At 35.4% G+C, this 25,391-nt stretch overlaps 3 protein-coding genes across 7 annotated transcripts; 1 reads left to right on the plus strand and 2 right to left on the minus strand.

Moving 5' to 3' along the window:
* Window positions 1–56: 56 nt before the first annotated feature.
* Cul4 (cullin 4) lies at window positions 57–5,210 on the minus strand. Its single transcript, XM_077418504.1, has 11 exons — window positions 4,760–5,210; window positions 3,626–3,989; window positions 3,361–3,549; window positions 2,987–3,133; window positions 2,691–2,877; window positions 2,403–2,595; window positions 1,988–2,289; window positions 1,547–1,777; window positions 1,183–1,461; window positions 919–1,071; window positions 57–759 (listed from the first exon to the last, which is right to left on the minus strand). Exons 1-11 carry the CDS (start codon window positions 5,208–5,210, stop codon window positions 664–666), a joined length of 2,592 nt encoding a protein of 863 aa, XP_077274630.1. The 3' UTR covers window positions 57–663.
* Window positions 5,211–5,436: 226 nt separating this feature from the next.
* On the plus strand, window positions 5,437–15,779 carry LOC143904146 (uncharacterized). 4 transcript variants are annotated; one of them, XM_077418501.1, is made up of 11 exons: window positions 5,437–5,568; window positions 6,308–6,381; window positions 6,440–6,589; window positions 9,142–9,449; window positions 9,537–10,438; window positions 10,679–11,450; window positions 11,913–12,330; window positions 12,577–12,719; window positions 12,785–12,936; window positions 13,192–13,578; window positions 13,674–15,779. In XM_077418501.1, the coding sequence occupies exons 4-11, from the start codon at window positions 9,387–9,389 to the stop codon at window positions 15,502–15,504; spliced, it is 4,668 nt and encodes a 1,555-aa protein (XP_077274627.1). In that variant the 5' UTR covers window positions 5,437–5,568; window positions 6,308–6,381; window positions 6,440–6,589; window positions 9,142–9,386; the 3' UTR covers window positions 15,505–15,779. The 4 variants fall into 4 exon arrangements, with proteins under 4 accessions (XP_077274627.1, XP_077274628.1, XP_077274624.1 ...); XM_077418502.1 differs by lacking the exon at window positions 6,308–6,381; XM_077418498.1 differs by lacking the exons at window positions 5,437–5,568; window positions 6,308–6,381 and having other exon boundaries at window positions 6,404–6,589; window positions 9,142–9,310; window positions 9,343–9,449.
* A 210-nt stretch (window positions 15,780–15,989) lies between these two features.
* On the minus strand, window positions 15,990–25,298 carry Corest (REST corepressor). Of its 2 annotated transcripts, XM_077418507.1 has the most exons (10): window positions 24,639–25,296; window positions 24,067–24,135; window positions 23,906–23,980; window positions 23,615–23,829; window positions 22,843–23,025; window positions 22,089–22,199; window positions 21,487–21,575; window positions 20,950–21,124; window positions 20,335–20,649; window positions 15,990–19,994 (listed from the first exon to the last, which is right to left on the minus strand). In XM_077418507.1, the coding sequence occupies exons 1-10, from the start codon at window positions 24,739–24,741 to the stop codon at window positions 19,911–19,913; spliced, it is 1,419 nt and encodes a 472-aa protein (XP_077274633.1). In that variant the 5' UTR covers window positions 24,742–25,296; the 3' UTR covers window positions 15,990–19,910. The 2 variants fall into 2 exon arrangements, with proteins under 2 accessions (XP_077274633.1, XP_077274634.1); XM_077418508.1 differs by lacking the exon at window positions 22,089–22,199 and having other exon boundaries at window positions 24,639–25,298.
* Between the last annotated feature and the right edge of the window lie 93 nt (window positions 25,299–25,391).

Genomic DNA, 25,391 nt, shown 5'->3' on the forward strand with positions numbered 1-25,391 from the left:
TTTTTAAAAACACGAAGACAAGTGAAGAGGTACAAATAACTTGCAGATTTCAAAGATAAGTACCACGATAGTATATATATGTATATATATAATATGTATATATAGACATAGTATGTTCTTTTATTTTTGTTATAAATACTGCATTGTGTTGTTCACCTTTTGAATTAACTAATTATATTGCGATTGCACTCTTATTCTCTATTTTTATGATAGTGTCGCAGTATGTATACATTTTGCCTTCTTTATTACATCTTAATTGTAAGTATGTTGTGAAAAACTGTGTTGCATAAAAAATTATTTTATAACGTTAGAATCATATCAAGCTTATTACCAAGCCCACGGTCTTGTCCTTTTCTTTTACCTTATTTTGCAGAATTTAGAAACAACACAACACTGGTTGAAGGAGGATTGCAATCATTCAATGTCTCTTATGCACTAGAAATCAAAACGGGGAAGTTCACTGAGTCTCTTCTTTTTTTTTTTCCTTTTGTACGAACTGACCACACGCGTTATAACTTTATCTCAGTAGTCGGATCGGTTATGTAATCTCTCGTTTGAACTCGTTCACATTCACGATACAAACACCAATGACGACAAATTCAATTTGCTAGAAAATTCAGCGTCGATTTTACAAGTCAATATAACTTTGGCATTTGCTTTAGGTTACGCAACGTAATTGTATTGATTTGCGTTATCCTTGTCTCGCTCCATGTAGTCTCTATCTATGAGAGACTCAATACGTTTTTTCAAATCTGCAGGCTAAAAAAAGATATGTATTCTGTGAATCGTGTATATATCAAGATTGCTTATTTATATTTCGATATTATCTCAGATTGAGAATCAAACGATCGTACTTTACGCGAAATGTACTTATTTTTGCCTCAACATAAAAAAAAAACATGAAAAATCTATATATACCTTTACAGGAAACTTCAATTGATTATACAGCTCACTGATGAGAAGATTGTGGGTGAGAGTTTTTCTCATTTTCATAATTCTGACAATAGCAGCGTCTATTTGATATTGTCTGTCTTGATATACTCTCTCTTCTGTTGCTTTTTGTTCTTCATTCTGGAAAAAAAAATGTCATATGTCCAATCAAGTTTGCATTAAAATGACTTTTTATGCAAACGTGTAAAACAAAAATATATAAAATGTGTTGTATTATTAAATATCAAGTACCGTTTCTTTCATTTGGATTTGATTGATCTTAATTCTGAACAGCTTGTTTGTAAATTCTGCATTGAATACGAATCTATCATTATCGGCGACATCCCGACCACGTGGATTCTTTTGAAGAACACGAGCCTTTCCGCATGCCAAGGACTGCAGTGTTCTTCTCAGTTCGCCGTCCTCGATATTTGTAGCAGCCTTGATATCTTCTAATGAGAGATTGTCACTATCGTTGAATAGAATCAAGACCAACGCTTGAAACAACGATACCTGCAGCTCTTTATTGCCCTATTTTTATATAAAAAAATATTTGTGCGTTAATTAATGATTGTATATCATGCTGTACAAATATAGTATCGTCCTTATTCAATACCTGATTAAACCATGCTTTCAATACACAATGTCCTAAGGTCGGCTGCCACTGTAATTTTCTACCGCTATGTTTTCCCAAATAAAACTTATTAAACACGTCTTGATACTGCACCATCTCCATCGGAAGAGTAACTTCCATCACTGGATACGTAGGCCAATACCCCATGGTAAGTATAGATACAGTTAGGTCTAGATTACTTGCTACCAACTCACTCTGCAAGTTTCCTGCATACTGAAGATATAATAAAACATTTGAAATAATACATTCTGTAGACTCATTTAATAAACAACAAATATAAACTACGCGTACATAAAGTCGATTTACCCTACGCATTTAGGACTAAATGTGAAATATGTAAGATATTCACAAATTGCAAATTAAAATTGACGTGTGTACGTGTATAAAATTCTTTTGCAATATACGAATAATTATTTTCCTTACCTGTTTGAACGCGATATTGATATCTTTACTAAGTTCCATGTCTTTGAACATTCCTTCCAATTTACTAGTAAATCCACCACCGCATTCTTGCTTTAATTTAGATAACATTGACTTTTCAGCATCTACGGAAGCCGATTTTCCCACTAACAAACGTTTGGCCAAATCCTTCTTATAAAACGCTTCAAAAACATCTTTTCCGTGAATAAACCGAAAGAGTACCATAATCTTGTCTAATAATCTCTCTAATTCCTCTTCCGTCGCTTCTTTGTTACCTGCGCGTAACTTGCAATCGACAAATTTAGCTGAAACCATAAATATATAAGTTTTCAACCCGTTGTAATATATTTTCAAGTTCAAAAATCAATATTTTTGAACTAACGGTATAACTGAGAGAATTTCCTAAACAACTACTTGCCTATTAATTCTGCTGGTTTGTTTGCCCTTTGATTAATAAAAGCCTCGAAAGCTTCTTTTAAGCTATTTGCGAACTTTTCATTTTTATGAAAGCACGTATTAACTATATTATCCATTTTATCTTTAAAATCTAACAATTCCTGTACCATCGTTTTATCCTTCTCGGGATCTATAACTATCGTCTTGCCTTTTTTCTAGAAGGATATGAAACAGAAAACGTATACACACACATAACATTGTCCATTATACATACACATACGAAATCAATCGTTAATGTAACAAAACATACCTTGATGTAACAATTAAAATTCAAACAAAGTTCCACAAGGCCATTTTTTATTCGACTGTATAAGTTGTAAAGTAATGATAAATCACTAATCCTATTTTCATCCAATAACCCACTTAAGCCTTTCTGTAAAATACTAGTAATATGTTCAGACAATAATTGTTTTTCTACAGTATGTATGAGCGACCATCTGAAAATAATTAATGTTATGAAATTATATGTAACAATGTTCTATTTAATGATCAATGTCGTATTTGATATACCAGAGCCGCATACACGACACCAATAATAAAACTTACTTAGTCGAGGTATCGAGATAGTGCAACAGTCGCTCATTCTCCTCTTGCAAACGCTTATCCACATGAGCCAAATATTCAGGAACATCGTGCTCATTCATCAATCGTAGACCTTCGGCAGCATACAATCTTTCCGTAGCCACTAGGAACCTAAATAAAAAGAGAAAGAATTATATATTGAAATATCCACATTGAGATATTTACAGCAGCAAGCAATGTAATAGAATAAAATGGAAAAATAGATTATATACAGCTGTGAAAGTTACATTAGCTTGTTATTACTGACAGATGTTAACGTACATGTGACGATGTACTAACAACAATGTGATATCGAAAATGAACATTAATGGGAATGGCTCTCGAATTTTTCGACATACTTTGTTTCGAAGGCCTCTTGGTAGATTTGTAGATCCGACAACATTCTCAACAGCGATTTGAGAAGCGTCCGATCTACAGTGTCGCCTTGTCGTTCCTTTTCTATGAGCATAAGAAGACCCTCAACCGTGCGCGTTTGCACCAAACTGTTCAGCACAATGTGCAGTCTGAATAAATGCAATCCCATATCCCTGAAAGAAGAAATTAAGTAGAGTATATGCATAATTATAAGATTCGTTTCCGGCTAATTCATTCCTGCGTTATTACCATATCGATGAGATGCTTGGGTTTTGCAGAACGTATGTCCTGTCGAGATACAGAAAAATACTCCTGATCATTATCATTTGTCTGCAATGCGACTGCCAGCACTCGTTCATCTTTTTCAAAAATATATGTCTGTCCATAGATTCCGCCAGAAACTGCTCGATATTAGCCTTCACATGAGATTCTGTCAGGATAGTTAAATTGGAGTAAAGCGTCGATGCCATTTTGTGATTACACATATTTTCAACCGCCTGATAAAGTTCCTCGAGAGAATAGCGGATACTTTTGCTGGTTTGTATGGCAACCACAGCCTCCTGCAACTTTTCCCATGTCTGTTCTTGATAGTTGTCTGGTAGTTTAGGTTTATCTGTGAAGAAAGCATTATTGCATTAGGAATTGGATAATAACGCAACGAAATTTGGCATGTTTCTAATTCTTAATTTCTCAGAAGCTAATTTTTTAAAAGTTAATGAAAACAATCTTATAAGAATAATATTTAATAATCATACGCTATAAAATAGTACAAATTTAATTAATTTAAAATTTATTTATTACCGTGTAATTTTAAAACATTTACTTTTTGTATACTATTTACGTAGTAATGAAGTGGCCGTTATCTCTTGAATGTCGAATTATAATGTATGATCTACGTAAACGCGAGGGAGGCGGAAATGTCAAGTCAAACTTGATGTCCATTTATAGATTCCAGCATTGTAACGTTATCGCAACGATGTGGCGTCCATAAATACACATTTATCGCGTCAACGTATTTTCCGTGTCAGTCGCGTCGAATTTCGCAATTAATCGCAACCAACTACAACATTCGATAGCGCAAAATACGCCGAGGAAGCGCGATTTGTCGTAATTATCCCGATTCAAGTTAACAATGTTAGGTTATGTCGTTTCATACAATAAGCGCGAGGTCCGAAACTTCTCGCGGTTAAACCCACAAAACGAATTGCGACAAAAGATCGGAAATCGCGTTCGAAACAAAAAACAAAAAGAAAGAAACAAGGAAGGGGAAACCGTAAACGCGACGCTCGCCGTCCGACCTCGCGGATCGGCGGAGCAGCTGATGTTTGAGGTTAGGACGATTAGGTTAGGTGCGCGCGCGCGCCCCGCGTCCCGCTCGCTTACTTTTGAAGTTCTTGATGACGAGCTTCTTCGCGGAGCCGGGCTTCGCGTTCGCGAGGCTCGGCGAGATTTTGTTGACGCCGTTCGGATTGCCGACTGTCAACGCCGAAAAGTTGGCCCGCTTCTGCGTGTCAGTCGCGGCGGCGGCGGTGGCGGTGGCGGCCGCCGTGTCCGTCATGATGATCTCGTCGCCCCTAATCGCGTCGGTTTCCTTCGGATGCGCGATACTCGCGGCCGCGGCCAGCTTGCAGCACTCGGCTGCGCTCGCGTATTCCAACACCACCGTGAGATCGGCGACGACGGCGGCGGTGGCGGTGTTGGCGGCGACGGCGGCGACGGTGGCGGCGGCAGCGGCGACGGTGGCGACGGCGGCGATGGCGATCGTCTTCTCGGTCTTCTTCACCTGTCCGGCACACGGAACCTGGATGTCGCGATGCTCAGACATACGCGGCATATGCGCGCGTCGCCCGGCCGTCGGCCCTCGATGCGACGCAAAAGGACGCGTCTCTCTTTCCTTCGGACTCCGAATGACGCAACTCGATCGCACACATCACACACGCGACACCAGGATATTGCTTCCTCTTCCCTCTTTTCTTTCTTTCTCGTGCTCAGTGCTCCGTATATGTACGCCGTACTCCGTTTCACTTCGCCACTCCGACGTGCGTTTTATGTATACATTGGAAAAAAAGGCTTTATAGCATTTATAGCACCTGCGTGTGTAACAGCGTCATAGAAAAAAGAAATAACTGAAGGCGATGCGTAGTCGGCACGGAAGTTGACGAAAGAATTTGGACAACGTTTACAAATTGCAGGTTCGTTCTTTTTTAGCTCAACTTCTTGCACGGTTCATCTTTCCCCTTTTTTCTTTTCACACGTTGGAGAGAATAAATAAACCGTGCGCAAGAAGTTCAGCTAAAAGAACAGGCTTTGCGACATGGCACGATCAATCAGATTCGTTGCCTCGTTTTTTCCATTTGTGAAATTGCGAACATCTTTCTTGTGAATATATCCACTTGACGCTACACATGGTTCGAAGCGTTTGATTGCCCAATCAGAACAAAGAATTTTACTAGCGTTTGTAGCGTCAAGTGGACCGCAGCCTTGAAAGAAAAGAAAGAAAGACCGAAAAAGTGCCTGCGATTTTCAATGTTTTATAGAAAACTAATTCCACTTGGGGCCAATAAACCCAAGAAGATATTCCATAGAAAATTCGCAGTAGTATTTCCTAAAGTCGCAATATCACACGTGTCACTCGACACAAAAAAACCCCAAAAACTAGTTGAAACTCGAAAATTTATCTTTATTTATCGGTGCCAGAGTTTTTTCTATTATCTTGAAATAAAACGAACAACAAACGCGCGCGTGTATTTTCATGATGGTAGAATAAATAAAAGTGTAGAAAGTGTAGCTGAGAAAGAGCAGAATAGCAGATCTAATCAGGATCTAATTGCTCCTTTAACCTTCGTAATGCCTATTATTTTACTTTGATTCCCCGAAATCGCAAATACGGCATCGGAATGCACCGTCAAATAATTTACGCAATTGTCAAAGATCGTCACACTGCACTGTTGATTCCGGAAGCGAGTGTAGAAGACGAAGTTCATGACAGCTTATGATATATATAGGTAATGCAGGTTAGGTCCCCGTGGTTCGGCCGGTTTGATGAATGACAAACTGTTTCAGCAATTAGGAATCGCTGACAGCACGACGGTATCGAGCACTTTTATTTCAACCAAGCGGAACGAAGCTAAATGATTGCTCTGTACATGCACGAGATAATACAAAATAATCAGTCGTAATTGTTTCCTACGTCGTTGATACGGCTATATTCAGGTTAGTCGAAAATTTTGCAATTCGCAAGTTACTATGTTTAGTAACGTGTGTATTAGGATGTTTTATTTTTTAAGGAATGAACTATCTCATTCTGCACGTGGCACAATGCAATCCTGATTAAATCTGTCGACGTTACATAATTATATTTATGAGCAAACTTAGAGGTTATATCGCAAAAAAGAAAAAATAGGTTTACTTCGTTTACCTTTTTACATTCTTGTTTGTAATCGAATTAACGCAATGACGATATATATTTATAATACCTTTATTTTTTTTACTAATTGAGCTTGTATTACTCTTCCGTGGTTGTGGGTTACGTAATCGTGGATCGTGCGATTCACTTTTCGAAAATCTATTTTTACACGATCAAAAATAAACTTGAACTTAACTTTAATAGAGCTGCTTAGCGAGTGATGGTACCGGGAATACGTGACCTCTTTACCGGAATGTATGCTGTGTTTATTTTGTAAATTTCAAAGTTTTGGCTCGGGTACATTACCTACTGTTGTACATTATTTAATTTGAAGATGTCGAGATATAATTCCTACTAATCCATATTCTTGACGCATTAAATTAGTGGTATATGATGTGTAATATGATTAGAATATTTCTGAGCATTGTATTTTTGTTTATACAAAATTATTATGTTATATAGATTTACTTATTCAGTTTTTTTTTCTCAATGAACCATTAATTTGTACAACCAGCTTAATTAGACAATTTTTTATATTTTTTTTTACTTTAGAAAGAAATTATTTTGTTGTCAAGTATATGCATAATCTTAAATTTTATATTATGTACATTATTTTGTATTGGCAAAGTGTTAACTGATTATTTATATTTTATTCTTGAGATTGACTTGATTCTCAAAATGATTGTCATATATTACTACATTTAGCATAAAGTTTGTCAGTCTTTTACTTAATATTTTTACAATTGTTAATATTAAAAATTATAAGAAGATAGAGGAAATATTGTATGTAAATCTATATATTATGATACTTTAGAATTTTTTATTTGATTAGTAATAAAGAAAAAAAATCAATACAGCATATGGAAATGTTTTTTTTTTCTCAGAATACGTATCCTGTAAAAGATTTTTTTACATTGTCATAATTTTGTTTGGAGACGAATCTTCTGCGGTAATTGAATAGTTGGTTGTTCCCATTGCATTTTAAATTCATAATTTTGCATATTTCATTGAGCTTTAACGATTCTGTACTAGTTTAAAAGTGAGTGAGTGAATTTTTGGTAGAGTTGCTCTAATAAAAAAAAGATAAATATTATAGGTAAGTGTATTGAATTTCACATTGCTCTCGTATTTAGCTGTATGAATGTTACAATGATAGAAAACATCTAATTACTATGTGATAATAATTAGGTTGCCAGAATATTATCTATTATCACAAAAATAACAATCACTCCCAATTAGCTCAAGTTATATATACATGAAAAGATCTTGTATATAAAAATTCATCGATAGATTCAGATTTACGCGCTGTATATATCTTTCTTCATATACATATCTAAACAAAAGCTAAAATACAGTTATAAGACTTATAACATAAGCGATATAATGAGAAACAGATGGATATTCCTAGAAGCAAATATATAACAATATTTATAAATAATTGAAAACATTTATAAGTGTATAAATAATTTTTTGTATATTCTCACAGAATGTCTTTCCCAAACAAAGAAGATCGTTTGAAATGCTGGGGTCGCAGGGATGAATATTGGCAATGTCTCGATGAAGGCAAATCTCAAGCAGAATGTATGGAATTTAGGAAACAATATGAAAAATTCTGCCCGTCTCAATGGGTAAGTATTACAGGCAGTACTCTTCAACGGCATTTCCAAAGAAGTTTGTTTAATATTTATTATGTGACTTAACGTCGATAGTAAGTAGAACCTTTTTTTTTATTGTCTAACAAGTCTTCTATGCCACTGTTACGCAGGTGAAACATTTTGATCGTAAGCGAGATTACTTGAAGTTCAAAGAGCAAATAGAGAAGGGGGGGTATGTTCCTCAAGAGCCAAAGGAAACATAAGAACTAATCTATTGTATTACATTCATAGCAATTCATGATTATCAGTTAACTATTAAACAATTAATTTCATACATTATTCATTCGAATGTTTTTTTGGATTTTACATTGTTGTCTTTATCTGTTGAATTATAATAAATAAGATGCTTAAAAATAACACAAGACAATGGTTTTATTGTGACATTCTATTATCCTTAACCGGTATTTTACAGAAGCTCTCAAGCCGTTCGTTCTCTCTTTCTTTCTCTCAAATTTTTACGTTCCAGAATATAATCTCGACTATACTAAACTTTAATCTAGTAGTTATTTTCAAATACAGGCTTTTACACTATACTTCAACTAATAATATTTTTTTTGTAAAAAATTTTAAAAGTTTGTTGCGCAGCTTATCTTGCGTTTTTTAATCTTGATTACCTTTACGTATCATCTTTTCTTTCTCTCTTTTTCCTTTCTCGTATAATTAACTCTGTTTACGGGAACGTGATTACTTTCCATTACTTGCAGGACTTGTCTCGACGGTGGGATGCAAAGTTCCGAAAAGTCCGATTTGCCGAAGCAGTTCGATGAGAAGACCAAACCGGTTGTCGGTTTTCAAATGGGAAATAAAAACTTACGCAACTAGAGATATTATTTTAACATTGCCCGATATATTATGAAATAGAAGTCTTGCAGAAAAAACGAACAGATCAAACGAATCAAATTACCAATAACTGTCTTTAAATACTGGACACTTCACGCAAAAAAAGAAAATGAAATTACACGACGTGTTCAACGAATTGCAGAATTGTCAAAACGATATATCGATTTTTCGAGTTGGTATCTTCTTCGCTATTTGAATAAAATATTTTATTCGTTGTGGTTTGACTACAGCGACTTGTCTCCTTTTTTTTTTTTTTCAGAAATTGATAAGTACGCCTTTGCACGACTCTGCGAACGAAAGTGTGAAAGAATGGGAGACGATTCTAGCGCATATTGTAGAGATAATCAGTAACAATTACGAATTGGGGAATGAACGCGTCCTTTTAGCGTGCCACGCGTTCTACGTTTTGCTCCCGATGCAATGCGACTCTTTCAAAGACACCGTAATTGGTTTCCAAAGACTAGACTCGTGTAACTTGTGTTTCCTCGAGAAGCGATACGCCATTTCCGACCTCGAGCTGTTCAAGTTACTGAACGCCTATGGATATCTGCAGGTGAATCGGAAAGATGTTCTCGAGAATACGACGACGACGTGCTTCGAATACGACGGTCTCTTAATTACGTTTGACGTGATATATAGAAATTGTATGAAATACACGAGATACTCTTACTTCGCGTACAAGGTATTGTCTGCGTGGCTGAAGAGATTGAAGAACACATCCGACGCGCGTTTCTGGGACCAAAGCGATTGTATTTTAGAACGGAAGTTGGAAACTATCATATTTTCTAATTGGTCCAATGCGCTTAATAATTTATGCAAGCAGAATGCAGAAATTTTCAACACGTATCTCCGCCTAATGTCGCAGAAATATAAAAAAACATTTGTAGATTATATATATCATACATGTCTTAAAGACATGTCGTGGCAAAACGAAACAAAATATGTTATTCTGGCGGAAATTTTTCAAGTACGGGACATAAAGGTCCAAGCTACGAGCTGCTTCTTATTTAATTTATGCACTAGCTTAACGAGAAATTCTTTGCGCTGTAGCGGTACGAAGCTTTATCTGGTGATTTTAAGGAGATTAAGCGAGGTTGAATGGAAGAAAATGTTCGGAAAAGTTATAGAATTCGTTATTCGCCGCTGGGAGTCGGGAGAGCAGTAAGTTTGCAGAATAATTTTGTATCGTGAAGTTGATTTTTTTGCGATAATCTTTTAACTCACTTTAAACTCACTTTCTTTTGCTTCTCAAGCAGAGACCTATGCCCAAAAAGAGCTATCTGCAAAATTTCTTTATAATATATATGACTGTTCTCTGTGTAATTAAAGATTTTTTGTAATGCAAAGAACACGTCTTACAATTTAATACTTCGTACGATATAATTGCAAATCTTTTTACAGTGAGGATCGCGACGCTCTTCAATCGTTGTTTAAATACTGGCTCGAACCGACCATTGAAATGTACAGGAACATCCTGCCGTTTTTGTGGGAGTTGTGCGGCGATTCGCAAGGATACTTCTTTCGTTCACATCTGCAAAGAATGGCCGCTAAAATACACGTTGAGCTGCCACAAACGTACGAAATCGATTATTATTTAAATGACAAAGAGGAAATCATACGACTGAACGCTTTTGCTGTGCTCTGTTATCGTGCTGTCGATCTGATTGACATTAACAAAGCGGATCCATTCCTTCTAATAAAACAATTTCTGTGGTTTAACGCCAATACCGCAACGATTTTTATGAGAGAAGGGATAATAAAATATTTCAAGATATTGTGCTCGAATATCTTAAAAGCGATTAGCGTTAGAGCTGATTGTGTGCGATCAATCTCCGAGTTCATGGAATGGCTGCACGAATACTTTCTGGATTGTTTCGAAGTTGGCTCGTGTTATCAACGCAATATCCTTGGTTTAAACTTATACGGGACATTACTTTCTTTCACGAGTAAAAATTCGCACAAGAGCTACACTCGTCATAAGGAATGCCTTCAATACATCACAGTAATCGACAAATACTTGAAAACCACTGATAGTTGGAGATTTACTAATAAAGAGTCTTTATTTCTGTTATTGAGACTCGTACTAGATTCTGCTCTTGATGTTAGACAACTAGCTGCCAGTCTCATTCGGGAATATTTTGAAAAGGATACTTTATCGATCATAGAAAAACGCGTAAGAAAAGCTTGTTATATTTACGTTATATTTTTATCTTTAAATGTTTTACACTTTTGCATGTATACGAGTTATAAAAAGAGTTGAAAAATTGAAGGATATATACTTTGGTCAATGCAGATTTTTATATAAAAATCATATAGATTATTATTAAATCTTTTCTATAACTCTTACATTCTTAATATTTTTAATATCTTTTTCAGTTTCTTTTACAATAATATTCAAGTCAAATTTACTATAGAATAAGAGATCGACTTTTATTCTTGTCTAACAAAGTTTGCAGAAATCTGTTGCAATTTTTTGTTTTATATTTTGAAATTTATTGATGTCATATTTCTCTCTTCGAAGAAAAGTTAATTCAAAATTGAGCAAAGATTGCTTAATCCTTGAATTTTAGAAAGTATTTTTTTAAAGCCGCATAATATATTTTTAAGTTATATTAGAAAATTTTTCTGACTTTAGATATTCTACCATTGTGCGTGGGAGCATTGCAATTCTTCCAAATTCTACAAAATTGAAAGCGGAGCAACTCTCGTAAAAATAATGGCACACTGGTTACTCTTGAACGAGGTCTCTAAAGACACAGCTGCAATATTTTCCGACAATGAGTATAATAATATTCTCGCTTACTCGAGTTACTCAGAATTTCTATTGAACGAAGCTAAATGCCAATTAGCACAGATGAAAAGTGACATTTTAAAAGCCATTGTCCAGAATAGACCTTTTTATGGCGTGTTGACTGCTTTACTGGCAGTTGCTTTCCGCGATGGACCAGAGAATTGGATTTTAACACCGCAATTTACGGAGGAGATACTCAATCTTTTGAAAGATGCCGTTGATTTCTTTTTATCTACGTTTTCTACGAAAGCGTCGAATACAGGTATTTCTATAAATAATATTAACAGAATATTACACAGTCTTCTGTTACACAGCTACTACCATCATTAAATACAAAATATTAATTTTCAAACATTAGAACTTAATAATAATTTTTTAGTAACTTATAATTATTAAAAGTTTTTATTAAAACAAGTAAGATTACATAGTTTGCTATTACATTAAAATTATTATATTATTTATTAATAGGAATTAATTGCTCCCGATTCCTGTAAAATTTTATGTTTAGTTTATTCGTCCTCGTTTGCGGAGATGGGATTGGCTATCGATGAAAAGATAAAGACCAGTGAAATAGAGGATTTTGATTACGACGAATTGCAATTATCGCCAGCACATCAAGTGCTTATCTCGTGTATCTGGATGTCCTTAAAGGTATAATATTACGCGCTTGCCATGATTTAACATTATGATAATTAATTAAGTGTACCTTTACGTAGATATCATGCGAGATCGCCAGCGAAATTGGGATATTGATGCAGTCAAGCACACAAGTAAAATGTTCTATGGATATTATCGTTACAGTATTATTAAAGTGTCGGCATAAAGGCGTAGTGGAATGTGCTGGTGTAGCAATTGCGAATTTATCCAAGTAATTATATATCCAACAGAATTTTATTTAACGCGTAATGTAATAAATGTGTGAAATAAATTAATGTACAAATTAACGTAATAAATAAGTGCGCGTTATTGAGACAATTCGACGTGAGATAGAAATAATGAATTTATAGTAACAATATGAATAATATTTCTAGTAACGATGTAATAATTAATTAAATGATTTATATTGTTATGACGATTATTATGATTTCACTAATAATCATCTTTTAATAAAAAATTGTTTTAGATGTTTGTACAACAAAAAGGAGTACTCCGAGCTGCCAAAAACATATCTGACGTGTTTGTTAGAGGAGGATACGGGAAAATCGTTGCACTTAACACGACGAGGTGCTGGATTGTCGATTATGTTTCATAGATTAGTCGTCAGCGATAATCGGAGGGATCGGCCTACAGTGCATCTTGCGGTACAGACGTTATTGCGCTCGTTGGAGAACTTTTCGGTGGCGGCTGTTAGAAATGTAGAAGCCGGCGCAGATTCACCCTGGGCGAAACGCCTGTACTTTCTGCGTGCGTTAGTAGCCAACAAGGAAATACATGCGCAATTAGTTCCGTATATGGAGAACATTTGTTTAACGTGTTTCGAGTACATGGAATCCGACGTTTGGACTGTAAGGTAAAACAATGCAACGTCAATTCATTATTCTTTTATCCACTCCGGATATTTTTTTTATATTTATTTCCTTTTATCATGTAAAATGCGTTGTGCAGGAATGCGAGTTTGCAGTTGTACGGCGCGGTGGTGCCGAGATTGGTAGGTCAGTGTACCAGGAAAGGCGATGAAGCGTTCGATTTCGGTGACGGTTACTTCGTCAACCACTTTGTCACGCATTATCCGACGTTGACGAGTCGCATGTGGGCACAACTCCGAGATGTTTCGAGGATACACGGGACTTCGAACGCGGCGCTACGTTCCTACTCTGGCGTCGTGCACACGCTCATAGTGTTGTCGAAACTGTCGACCGGCGGTTGCGATCTCGTCGATTATCCCGCGAAGATATTCACGACGAAAGTCAAACGTCTGTTGCTCGCTTTCCTCGGTAACCCGATGATACATGTCAGACAATTGGCTGCGAAAGCGTACACGGCTCTCACGCCTTTCAACGGTATCGACTCGGAGATGGACGCGATCAGAAAGAAGATACTCTCAAGCCGTGATGTTAACATGTCGCACGGGTGCTTGTTAACTTGTGAATATTTAAGGGAAAAGTACATTCACGATACTCGAAGTATATGTCCCTCTAACAAGGTAATAGAAGACTACGGCAAAGTCTGTTGGACCGGAAATTCCGGAAGAAGTCGATACTTCGACGTATTAGAGGCGTGGAATGATATGTGCAAACATAGAAAAGCTGCACAACCGTGCTACATCTTGGAAACGTTGTTTCTACGGGAATCATACTCTTGTTTCACAGACAGATTACCTTTCCGTTATAATTTACCGGTAATTGAACGTATAATATCGTCGCAGAAAATTCAACCAGGATTTTTTCAGTACGTTGGACATTGGGGGCAGCTGTACGCGGCACATCTCAAATCGTTGATTGCAAGTGGATTAGAATTGGACGATCTCGAGCGAGAAGCGATACGCAATATTCTGAACTCGAGTTGTACCGAGCAAAGTGTCGAATTATTAAAAAGTCTGTCGTATTGCGTCCCTTTATTGGAATTTATTCTCAAGTTCTTGACATCGATGAAGAGCAACTATTACCAGTTACTTTTCGACGAAACAGTAACGTTTACATTGAGAACTATAAGGCACGCTAGTTTAGAGATCAACGAATTGGAATTCGATGAGATAATAGAGGAGTTAAACGAAGGAGGGAGGATGACTGTTGCGAATTCGAACATAGTTCACGTGAAGAATTCATTGATCTTAGCATTTTCTAAGCGCGAGACGCTGATAAACGGAGTACTGTCGTACGTTTCCGATATATGTATAGATGAGACGCAGTCCGTGCGATTAACGGCGGCGGAATACATCGAATTAGCCCTGCATCGTTTCGCACAGCTGGAGGACAATAATAAATTAACGATTATGCGATGCTGTTTGGTTCTGCTGAAGGACGAGATCGCCGGGATACGCGAAATCGTGTCGACGTCGTTGCAAACGCACGCGTTCCGCGATTACATAAATTTTAGCCCGCACCGATTGCAACACGAAGAAATGATATATCAACGGTTTTTGTCAGATGTTATTCGTCGTCATATCGCCGACAACAGCGTAGACTTTATACGATATTTCACACATGCAGTCCGAGACGGCGATTCTAACGTGACGATCGAGAATCCGTTCCATCACAACGACAGCGTTTTCCATAAGGAGGAATCGAAATTTTTAAACACGTGCTTTCTTCATGATCCTTCGGGTGATAATCATGAAGATTCTTTGGACGTTGTACGCGCGATACAAACAAGGCGCTTTAGAAAATTGCAGGAAAAAGCTGGCTTTAGCTACGATGATTTGCGAGTGATTTTGTATTTAAAAGAGATCGATTATATGGCGCGGAAGCGAGATGCCATTATACAGCAGTGGAAATAGTACAATTCTCATTTATTCATTTCCCGTTTCAAATTGTAAAATGCGAACCAACCGGCTTGGTATCAAAACTTTTGAAATAACAAAGCTTGTTCCGCGTTAGACTGATCTGTAAATGGTATATATTTCAAACAATTTCTCAAATTTGCAAAAAAAAATCATTGTAATCGAAACTGACGTTTCATATGTATAAATCTTGATAAACCGATTCTTTTTATATATAGATAATATGTAATTGACAAATATAATTTAGCAATAAATATTATTTTATTAACGAACTGTATCATTTAATTTGACTGAGAAAAGAAAAATGATAAAAATATACCTTAATTATTAATATAAGATTATTATGGGTCCGGCAGGTGGATAAAAACATAGAATAATTGAAAAACCAATTATGTGATAGAGATTAAAACATTTTATATGCTCTATTTTACTCTACGGATTATTGTATTGTATCCTTGAAAGAGGATATAATAAATAAATAGTTTTTGTTCGTACAATGCACAAGATATATTTAATTTTGTATAATTACATGTGTACAACTTATCCAGCCAAATGTGCGATACACATATTCCAAGGAATATGTATAAACGTAGGTTGTATCGCTCTTTATACATATACACATTATACCATCAATCCTTTTTTCATGTTCTATTTTTTTCTTGATCGCCACGGCTATATACATCGTAGCAACTAATATTTAATGACAGACAATTTCAGTTATCTTTCTAAATATCTGTACTGCAAGAGATACCAGAGATTTTTACATTGCTATATCGAGTTTAAAATGATTGCAGTATGTTACATGCAGCAGAAATTTAATTGATGAAATTCTCGATCGTTCCTTTGCATAGGACGAAAGATTCTTACACCTAGAGAAATCTGCATACGCATCTTGTAAAAAAAATCATAGAACAATACCGTTCCTTATCGTTTCACTGACATGCTCGAATCATATATTTCTTCCGGCGAATTCTCGACGAAAGGAAGTGTTTTATGTGTGGGTACATTAAAAATATTAACTAATTAATATTACCTAAAAGTAATGTTAAATCTAACGTGAAAATAAATAAAACGCAACATGTATGTTCATATTCTGTAAAACATTCACGCAGAGGTGCGGATTAATCTAATTTTGGGAAAAGTAGATTTTTGCGACAGAGAACCTCGCAATTCGATTTCACACGTGGAAATTACGTTTCATAACGATAATGCGCGCCCTCGCCTACTGAGCAATGATCTAGCTACAGAATTATTTTTTCTTAATGTAATAATGCTTTTTACTCGCTATTACACAAATGGTGTTCCGTTTTTATATTATCGTCTTAATCTATTGGCAAGATTTTGTCGCGTTTGCGTGATATGTCACTATCGGTGAACGCAATTTTCATCCTTAATATTCCCATATACATACTGAAGGAAAACTCGTTCTCATTTTGAAAATATGGATCCTGCTTGCGAATTACTTAAACAATCGCGATTGATCTGTCGAAGCATGCACGAAGATCTACAAGCAATCGTTCATTTTTATGCACACGCATACACATATTCACACAGGCGCGTATGTCAATATTTGCCAATATATAATTTGAATAATATTGTAGCTTTTAGCTGTACGGATACTTATTTAAGTCTTTTTACTACTCCTATCAATATATTAAGTCTAGATTTTATATGGATCATTGCCTACCTATAACACTGTTCAATTTAGACTTACACTTTATGTAGTTTGATTACCTATAAATTATTAGCTAGATGTTTTGCCGTGAAAAATACATATAATAAGAATAGTGTGAGCTTCCTCTTTTAAATGTGTAATAAAACGCTGATATAGATATAACAACTAAATGAAAGATCTTCCAATTATTGAGCATAATCAACAGATTCGTAAACACACATTGCAAAAGAGATGATATCATATTAATACAGAGAAAAAAAGCAGAAAGTACATAAACAAATTCATCATTCGTATATGGAGGGATAATTGACTTACCACTATGGCTTTTACCCCTCCGTATATTACACCATACCAAATAGTTTTATATTTTATTTTCCTTAAAAACATTGTTTATCAGCTGTTGAAATTTCAAGGAAGCTAAAATGCTTGTATTTTTGGAACTGCTATATAATTTTCGTGTGTAATGGCGGAAACGTTTTATCAGTGAAGTTAATTGTTTACGCATTAACAAACACTGCTTTACATCATAGCAAAATTTTAGTTTTATTATGCGACAAACAATTTCTCTTATTTTGCATATCGATATGGAAGGCACAAAATGTGAATGTAACACATACAAAAAATTTTAAAGATTAAAGATTATGACGAAATTTGTAGAAAATGAAAGATAAGAAACTCCATACAGATTTTCTTGCGGGAAAAATGTGACAAGCGTTACTGTCCACTATCACACACTACTGTGTATTTCTAAACAAAAGGCTGGCGTTATAAAGTGATTTGAGCCTGTATTAGACCAAAATATACATATTCTATATTATACATGAAAACATCGTCTCTTAATGGCTATTTTATAAATTTCAGTAAAATGTGCGATATATATATATATTACTATCTAAATTATACTTATTAATAGATTTGTGAAATAAAGCTTAGATTTTGTATAGAAACAGATGTTAATATGAAGGCGCGCATTATCGTCCTGTAAAGACACTATGTATCTCTCTTCCTCATTAAAAAACTGATCTTGATTTTCTTGATCATCATTTTGCTATGTACATTGCAGTATTTAGATGTCAATAATAAGTGCTATCTTTTATGATGACAATTCGCGTTATTGATTTATAAGAACACTATGACATTTTATAAGAATATCGTGATATTCTCTTTTATGTGTGAAAGATGATCTTTCTTTATCAAGTCACAATTTCTTATCAATGTGTGTGCATCTTAATAAAGTTAATATTACAATGGATTATAATATTTAATTACACAATCCATTATAAAATAAATTATACTTTATTCGTATTATTAAATATGAAGTATAATCTCCTGCTTTTCTGGCTACTTTTATTATAATGCGAAAGAAATAAAGATTTTTAATATTGTGACATTATTACTGTACGTAATCGAGCTCTTTCAAGGATCAGAATAGCGCAAGATTTATAATTCACGTATAAACGAGAAAAGATATTGAAGTGCCTGATATTTCTTATTATTGTATGTATATAATATATACTTTCACACAATATTTTAATTATATAAATTAATTGAAAAATCATTCAAGTCACTACCTATGTGTTTCTTGTGTCTATTCTCTCTAATAATCTTGGGAAGAATAAAAACTACAATTATAGACAACTATTATAAAACAACAAAAAGAAGAATGTTGAAAGTATCGAAAATTATTATAAGAGCAATAAAATTTAGAAGGTACACAAGTGTATAAGTAGCGAAATTGATATACAATGTAGTAGTTTACTACACGGCAAAACTCTCGCTATAAGCACGAATAATAATAAAGATGAGCAAAGACATTTGAACATTAAACGTTCTCCACAATTCATCAGAACGCTTTTTTTAGTCCATAAAGTTCTTAAAATAACACTTCTATGGTTTCTCTACTTGATAATTTATTACAACATAATTCTTTCTCTTCAAATGAGATCAATTTTATAATTTAACATTGTCACAAGTTTTACACAGATTGATTCAAATCCGTATTATGATTTAAATAATATATAAACGAGAAAAATATAAATTCTCGGCGCGTAATATGTATATGAAAATAATATTTTAAGTTTACTTCTAAACACAAGTTGGATCTATATACAATACATATTGTGATAAGCATTTTACGGTTGCGTCTGTGATTTTTGCAAATACGCTCTTAGTAAGAATTTTAGTTTTTTAACATAATGTACGATATATATTTTCATTCATAAATGTATCATACATGATGTATGATACATAAGATATATTATCTTTCATACGCAAATGGATGATTAAAATTCAGCCGTAGGTACAAAAGATAAAACTCACAAGAATATCAAATCATGATAATTTATAAATTATGATAATTTATAAATTATCATATTGTGATAATTATATAATTATTAATAATATTAATTTATAAATTATCATATTGTGATAATTATATAATTATTAACATGTACATCATTTAACGTGAACATCACTTGTCTGATCTTATGGGATTCATATACACATAAATTACCGTAACACACACACATGCAGTGAAATTGGAATTTTTTAAAGTGAATTCTTGTGTTCCATATTACTCTTGATTGAGATAATAAGTAAAACTTAAAAAGAAAAAAAAGAAACTCAATGGATTAAATGGCAAATTTAATCAATCAACAAGCTATTATCGGTTATCACTGAGCCTGCAGTTGTTCTTTTCCCGTTTTGAATTTGAGATTATACTCATTTGTTATTTAGCAGCTTGTCCAGGCCCAGTGGAAGTTTTCCCTTTCTGAGACGACTCCGCAGTATCATTTGATTGATCAACATCCATCTAAAAATTTCATTAAATTATTAGCTTCAAATCAATATTTGATCTAAACAGATTTTAAACAGACGGTTAAGTACACACAACAAATATAAGTTCGAATTAAATTTATTCTGACCAATTTAATTTTGTATTACTTAAAATTTAAATACTTGTCTTAGAGCAATATTTTTTACATAATTTTTAGAGAATAGTAATTCTTTTATTTTCATTGAACGAGAGATTTTTTTCGTTTTCATCTTCCGATATCTTCACGAAGAAAAATTCGATTTTATGGTAATCAAAATAATATTCTTGATACACTTTTTATAATATCGAAATATACGATGCATCACATATTTTGTACCTTTTCTTCTTTTTCATCATCAATAAGAATGGGACCATTTTCAGCCTCAAATTCCTTTAGAACTGCGTCTAAGTTATATCTTCGTCGGTAGTTTACAAAAAATGATCGCAAATGAGCTTCAGTTTTTGTTCCAATGACTTCAGCAATTGCAGCGAAATCTTTTCCATATTTTCTAATGCCTTGAACAGCTAATAGCAGTTCGTCATTTGTCCAACGCGCATTTATACGACTTGTTACTTCCGGCGGTCGTAGATGGTCGATACCATCGGTTGTCTTTCGTTTCAGTGCGCTCACTTGTTGTTTATTAGCTTGTATCTGTGCAATTTTGAATAAATTATATAACATTATAAATTAGTTATGCGACATAAATAACATAATTATATTTTAAATAAAGAGATAAAATGCATTGATCACGAAAGCACCGTAGCGTCCGCAATCCTAGCATTCAAGCTTTATAATATTTCTTTAAAAATTTCAGTCTAACATATTTCAATTGTTTCAAATGCGAGCGTTTGCATATGCTTTCATGATTCGTTTGTAGACTATATAAAAAAATGAAGAAAAATGTATCCACACGTCATATTGCAAGCTTTTCTTTTCTACTTGTTAACATACTTGACGTTTTAAGCTAACGATCTCTGTATCGATAGCTTGCAAACTGTTGTTGGCCTGATTTGGTTGACCAGCCAAAGCCGCCAAATCATCGTGATTCACAACCAAGCCCCGGGGTGGTTTTCTTTTATTCGTACGACCCGGCATGGAAGTTAACGGTCTTGCTACACCGGTGCGCCTAAACCATCAGAAAACGTAGAATGATTTTAAGGATGTGGATGCTAATCTACATTGTATTTCAATGTCACTAAAATCACTAAGTACCACTAATGGAAATATAGTTTAAAACGAGATAGGCGGGATAAGCGAGTTTCCAAGGATATTCATAAGTTTCGGTTGCTTAAATACGAATAAACATATGCGTATTGTCTATAATGAAAAATATTTTAAATCAGCATTATTGATTGAAGAAAAAGTCATCAATTCAGCTTTCAATTTATTTCTCATATAAATATCCTCTCTGGCGCTTATTGAATTACGTAGAATAAGATTTATCTATTTGCAATCATTGGCATTGGCATTTAATTTACGTTCACTGACCTCCAATGTAGATAGCAGCTATGACACGCGTGTCCCTTGGGCGTCGCACGGACACTATGGCATGCAACGCCACAGTTGCTACACGAGCCCTACAACACATAACACCCTTTTAAGACAAAAATTTTGATAACCCCCCCACCCACTCCCACTTTGTAATTCATCATCGCGTATTGTCTTTGAATGTCAAGAGAGCAAATTAGAAGAAAAATTATTCAAGTGATTTGTGTTCCGTTCTCTACACCATCAAGTCAATTTTTGTGTCTCTCATAATTCGCTCGACTGTTCACGATAGTATTGGGGTCGAGCCAATTTCATGAATTAAATATTCCATAATTCGAATTTTTCTACTTTGTTTCCTCAGTAAGATTTCAGCCTATCAATTTCGATATCACGAGGAATTTCAATATCACAAGGAACTTTAATGTTACGAGGAATTTCAATATCACGAGGAATTTTGACAAGAGGAGAGAACATATATAAATATATACTTATGCCAGTGTAGCAATAATACACGTGATACATTGAAAATAACAAAACACAGTAGTAAAGCTAAGCTAACTATACTATTATATATACGAGTGGGTAAGGTTTAGGCTGAGTACCTGAACCTGAGGGGCGTTTTCCGAGTCGGATGGGGCCTTAGCGTCAGTGCCTTGGCTTCCTGGCACAGCTTGGTTCTTTCCACGACGTATTCCGCGGTGGATCGTCCATTTCTGGAACGTTCCACATTTACGTTCACATACCGACGTCTAACTATTGCTTATTTTTTACGTGCAAAACATTTAGATAGATTGAATCTCAACACGTGAAAAAGAGTAACACAAATTTTCAAATTTATCACTTATAAATTGTGTACCCTATGTTTACATATGTAAGATATTTATAGCAATCTGCTAGTTTCTTGCCGCCATTGATATCATAGCTTCGCTTTCCTGCTTTTATAATGTATTATCGTGTGGATACATTTTTATAACTTAGCATTTTCAAACAATATTGCGATTCTTTATATCACCAATTTGTGCCATGACAGCATATCAATTTGCAATGTAATCGTATGAAATAGCCAGAGCAGTAAGCTTATTACACGAAGAAATATATCTGTTACAAAATTGAGGGAAGGAGGGAGTTATTAACGTATATATGTATATCGAATATTACGAAGAATTATACAAACAGACAGGGTCATCCTCTACCACAATTATTACGTTAAACATTAATTATTCTGTTTTAGATTTTGCACCTTTAGATTTATCTATGTGTTAAAATCACAGAAAAAAAAACAAAAAATTTTGGTATGTAAGAATAGAGCGCATGCATAAAAATTTATTATTCAAATTATCTTCAGAGAATCCTTACTTTTTCTTCAGATTCGCTATCTGTGTTAGAACCAAGCTCACTTCCATTTTCGCTGCCGTTTTCGCCTTCTTTGCAGCCGCTCGTCAATTTACGCGCTTGCCTGTCCATTAATGATGTTCTAGTTCGCGTCTTCTTCCAGCTGTAGTAGTATTTCACGAGGCTCGCGATAGATTTATCAGGTAGCTGTACAAAAATTATTGAGAGTAAATTATTTATATCAATCTTAATATTTCATCTTATTATATAGTCTTTTTTTCTTTTCTTTACTATACAAATTCAATTTTTTGAATTCTTTAGTTGAATTTTTTTATAAATATGTATAATACTTGAAGAGATTTTATGTACATGTTTGTTTCAGAGCAACTCTAATGTTACTTACATTAGCACTAGCGAGACATAACATAAACTCGATCAATTTTTGTACATTATAATTACGATAATTATATGTGTTTGTCGATAACAAAGAATCTAATTAGAAATGAGCAATAATGTTTTTAGAAAAATCTGACTTCTTTAATTTTATATCAAAATATTTTTTTTGTTTAATTACTTCTATTCCTGTAAATTTTATTTACTTATTTGAATAAACTATGTATTAAATTTGCAAATCTTTACTTTTTTAAGTGTGTCACAAGATTATCAAGGTCCTGCAATTTCGAATATTATTAGTTCATTAATGCGTTTCAAGTTTTAAGTTTCCATAGAATGGTGTAATAAGTACAAATCAGATAATTTAAATAACCTAAATATCATAAAATATATCATTACGTACCATTTGTCGAATGCGATGGAAACTCTTGCCATGAAATTGAAACGCCTGCTCAAACAGTACTTTATCTTCGACCGTCCACTCGTCTGGAAACGGTGTAAAATTCGCCAGATCCAGAACCGCGCGCTCCAAATTGTGCTTATGCCAAAACAGCATTCCCAATGCCTGTTCTCCATTGTAACCATACTTCTCCTTAGCCAATATGATATACTCGTCCACTGAGAAAGACAAAATCATTTAGTCATCGACATTTATTTGTACAAACTGACTTGTTTGCACAAGTTTGCAGCTTACATTTTTGATCCGGTATATCCGTGGTGGGTGACCAAACTAATAAAGCCCTATCAGGACACTGATCCAATCGACGTTCTGAAATACGTAATAAATAACGGTGGGTTGAGCATGAATCGTTATATAAAAAAATCAGCATTTTTAGAATAAAGATTGCAAAGTACCATTAACTGGGACAAATTCTGGTACGACAACCTGATAATCTCGTCCAACTCTTATTTTCTCTGCTGGAACTTGAAAAAGAAATTTTCAGTATTACGCAACATTTAATAAGTAAAAGAAGATACGTCCGTCACGTAACGCGCTTACTTCAATGAACTATGACCGATCAAAAGACTATTAATAATGTATGAGTCTCTACATTTATTCGTTTCAATTAATCATTGTTAGTTTTCCATCAAGATCTCCATATGTATACAGAAAACGTCATCCTGGCACATTATGGTGCTACTACAAAATGTCTTTTAGAGAAAATTTCTATATGAAATAAAAGTTTGCGATTTTCCAAAAGATATTCGCGACTGCGAAAGAACATTTGAACGGCGACGAGCGCGCCGTTTGAAGACTCTCTTGGATTTTTTACTCCGTTTCGAAAACGGAGCAAAACCGTTCGTTATTCCTGACTCGAAAATACCCGAGAGCGAGCCCTTAAATATCTTTCGTGGGGGACAAACGTCCCGATAATCGGCGATCGAGACGTCGCGTCTCGACAGCGAGCTATGAGAATCGACAATACCTCCTTCCTCCTCGCTGGACGATTCGGTCTGTGCGTTGGGGCTGGGGCCTCGCGAACGGCGGCCGTTACGCACATTTTCCGAATTCCTCTCCGCCAGGACCATCGTTGGCCGTACGTTCGCTCGTTCGATCGGAGCTCGCGGCGCGGATTCGCCGGTGGCCGCTGCAAGCGCGACGCGGGACGGCCCCAGGTATAACGGCAAGCCCACCGCGGACGTGCCCAGATCAGTGCCCAACCGCCTCCCTGCTTACGATCCTTCGCGAAACTGCATGACGGTATTGACGGTACGGAGCACCGACCAGAGATCCCTCAGCTGTCGTTCCGCGCGATCGTAGCGAAAGTAAAATGGTCGGCCACCACGCGCGACCTCATTGGCCGGCGGCGTCGCTTGGGAGAAAGATGGCTCGAGCCAGGTTCCCGTGGCGACGACTCTCGCGATTTCTCGCGAGGGGGGAACCGTTTATCCCACGAGATAAAACGCCGAGATTCGCTCGCACCTCCCGCTTTCGTTTCTTTCGCCCGACGATTTTCTTCCACCTCCGCGCGAACCCGAAATCCCGGCGCAAGAGCGAAACCGACACTCCGTATCTCGAACGAACGCTCGACCGCGGACACGCGTATACGAGACTGGCCCGCGAGCGGCGCGAGGCGCGGAGCCGATTCTCAGGTGTTACTTCGTCATCGAATATCGAATATGTACACGTTGAACCCGTTGAACGTGCGTCGCGTGTCGCGTGCGAGCGCCGGACGAAT

This window comes from Temnothorax americanus, unplaced genomic scaffold (genome assembly GCF_048541705.1).
Source record: "Temnothorax americanus isolate GAGA-0224 unplaced genomic scaffold, ASM4854170v1 Scaffold5, whole genome shotgun sequence".
Classification (NCBI taxonomy): Eukaryota; Metazoa; Arthropoda; class Insecta; order Hymenoptera; family Formicidae; genus Temnothorax; species Temnothorax americanus.

Bases quoted from the DNA above. Each gene is read 5' to 3' on its own strand.
- Cul4 (XM_077418504.1), bottom strand. From the start codon at position 5,210: ATGCCGCGTATGTCTGAGCATCGCGACATCCAGGTTCCGTGTGCCGGA. The intron at 3,134-3,360 runs GTATGTCGAAAA...CTTTTTATTTAG, and splicing joins CAAGAGGCCTTCGAAACAAA to GTTCCTAGTGGCTACGGAAA. The intron at 2,596-2,690 runs GTATGTTTTGTT...ATATCCTTCTAG, and splicing joins ATTTTAATTGTTACATCAAG to AAAAAAGGCAAGACGATAGT.
- Corest (XM_077418507.1), bottom strand. From the start codon at position 24,741: ATGGTCCTGGCGGAGAGGAATTCGGAAAATGTGCGTAACGGCCGCCGT. The intron at 21,576-22,088 runs GTACTCAGCCTA...TATGTGTTGTAG, and splicing joins AAAACGCCCCTCAGGTTCAG to GGCTCGTGTAGCAACTGTGG. The intron at 20,650-20,949 runs GTATGTTAACAA...AAAATTGCACAG, and splicing joins TCGTTAGCTTAAAACGTCAA to ATACAAGCTAATAAACAACA.
- LOC143904146 (XM_077418501.1), top strand. From the start codon at position 9,387: ATGAAATTACACGACGTGTTCAACGAATTGCAGAATTGTCAAAACGAT. The intron at 12,720-12,784 runs GTATAATATTAC...ACCTTTACGTAG, and splicing joins GTATCTGGATGTCCTTAAAG to ATATCATGCGAGATCGCCAG. The intron at 12,937-13,191 runs GTAATTATATAT...AAATTGTTTTAG, and splicing joins GCAATTGCGAATTTATCCAA to ATGTTTGTACAACAAAAAGG.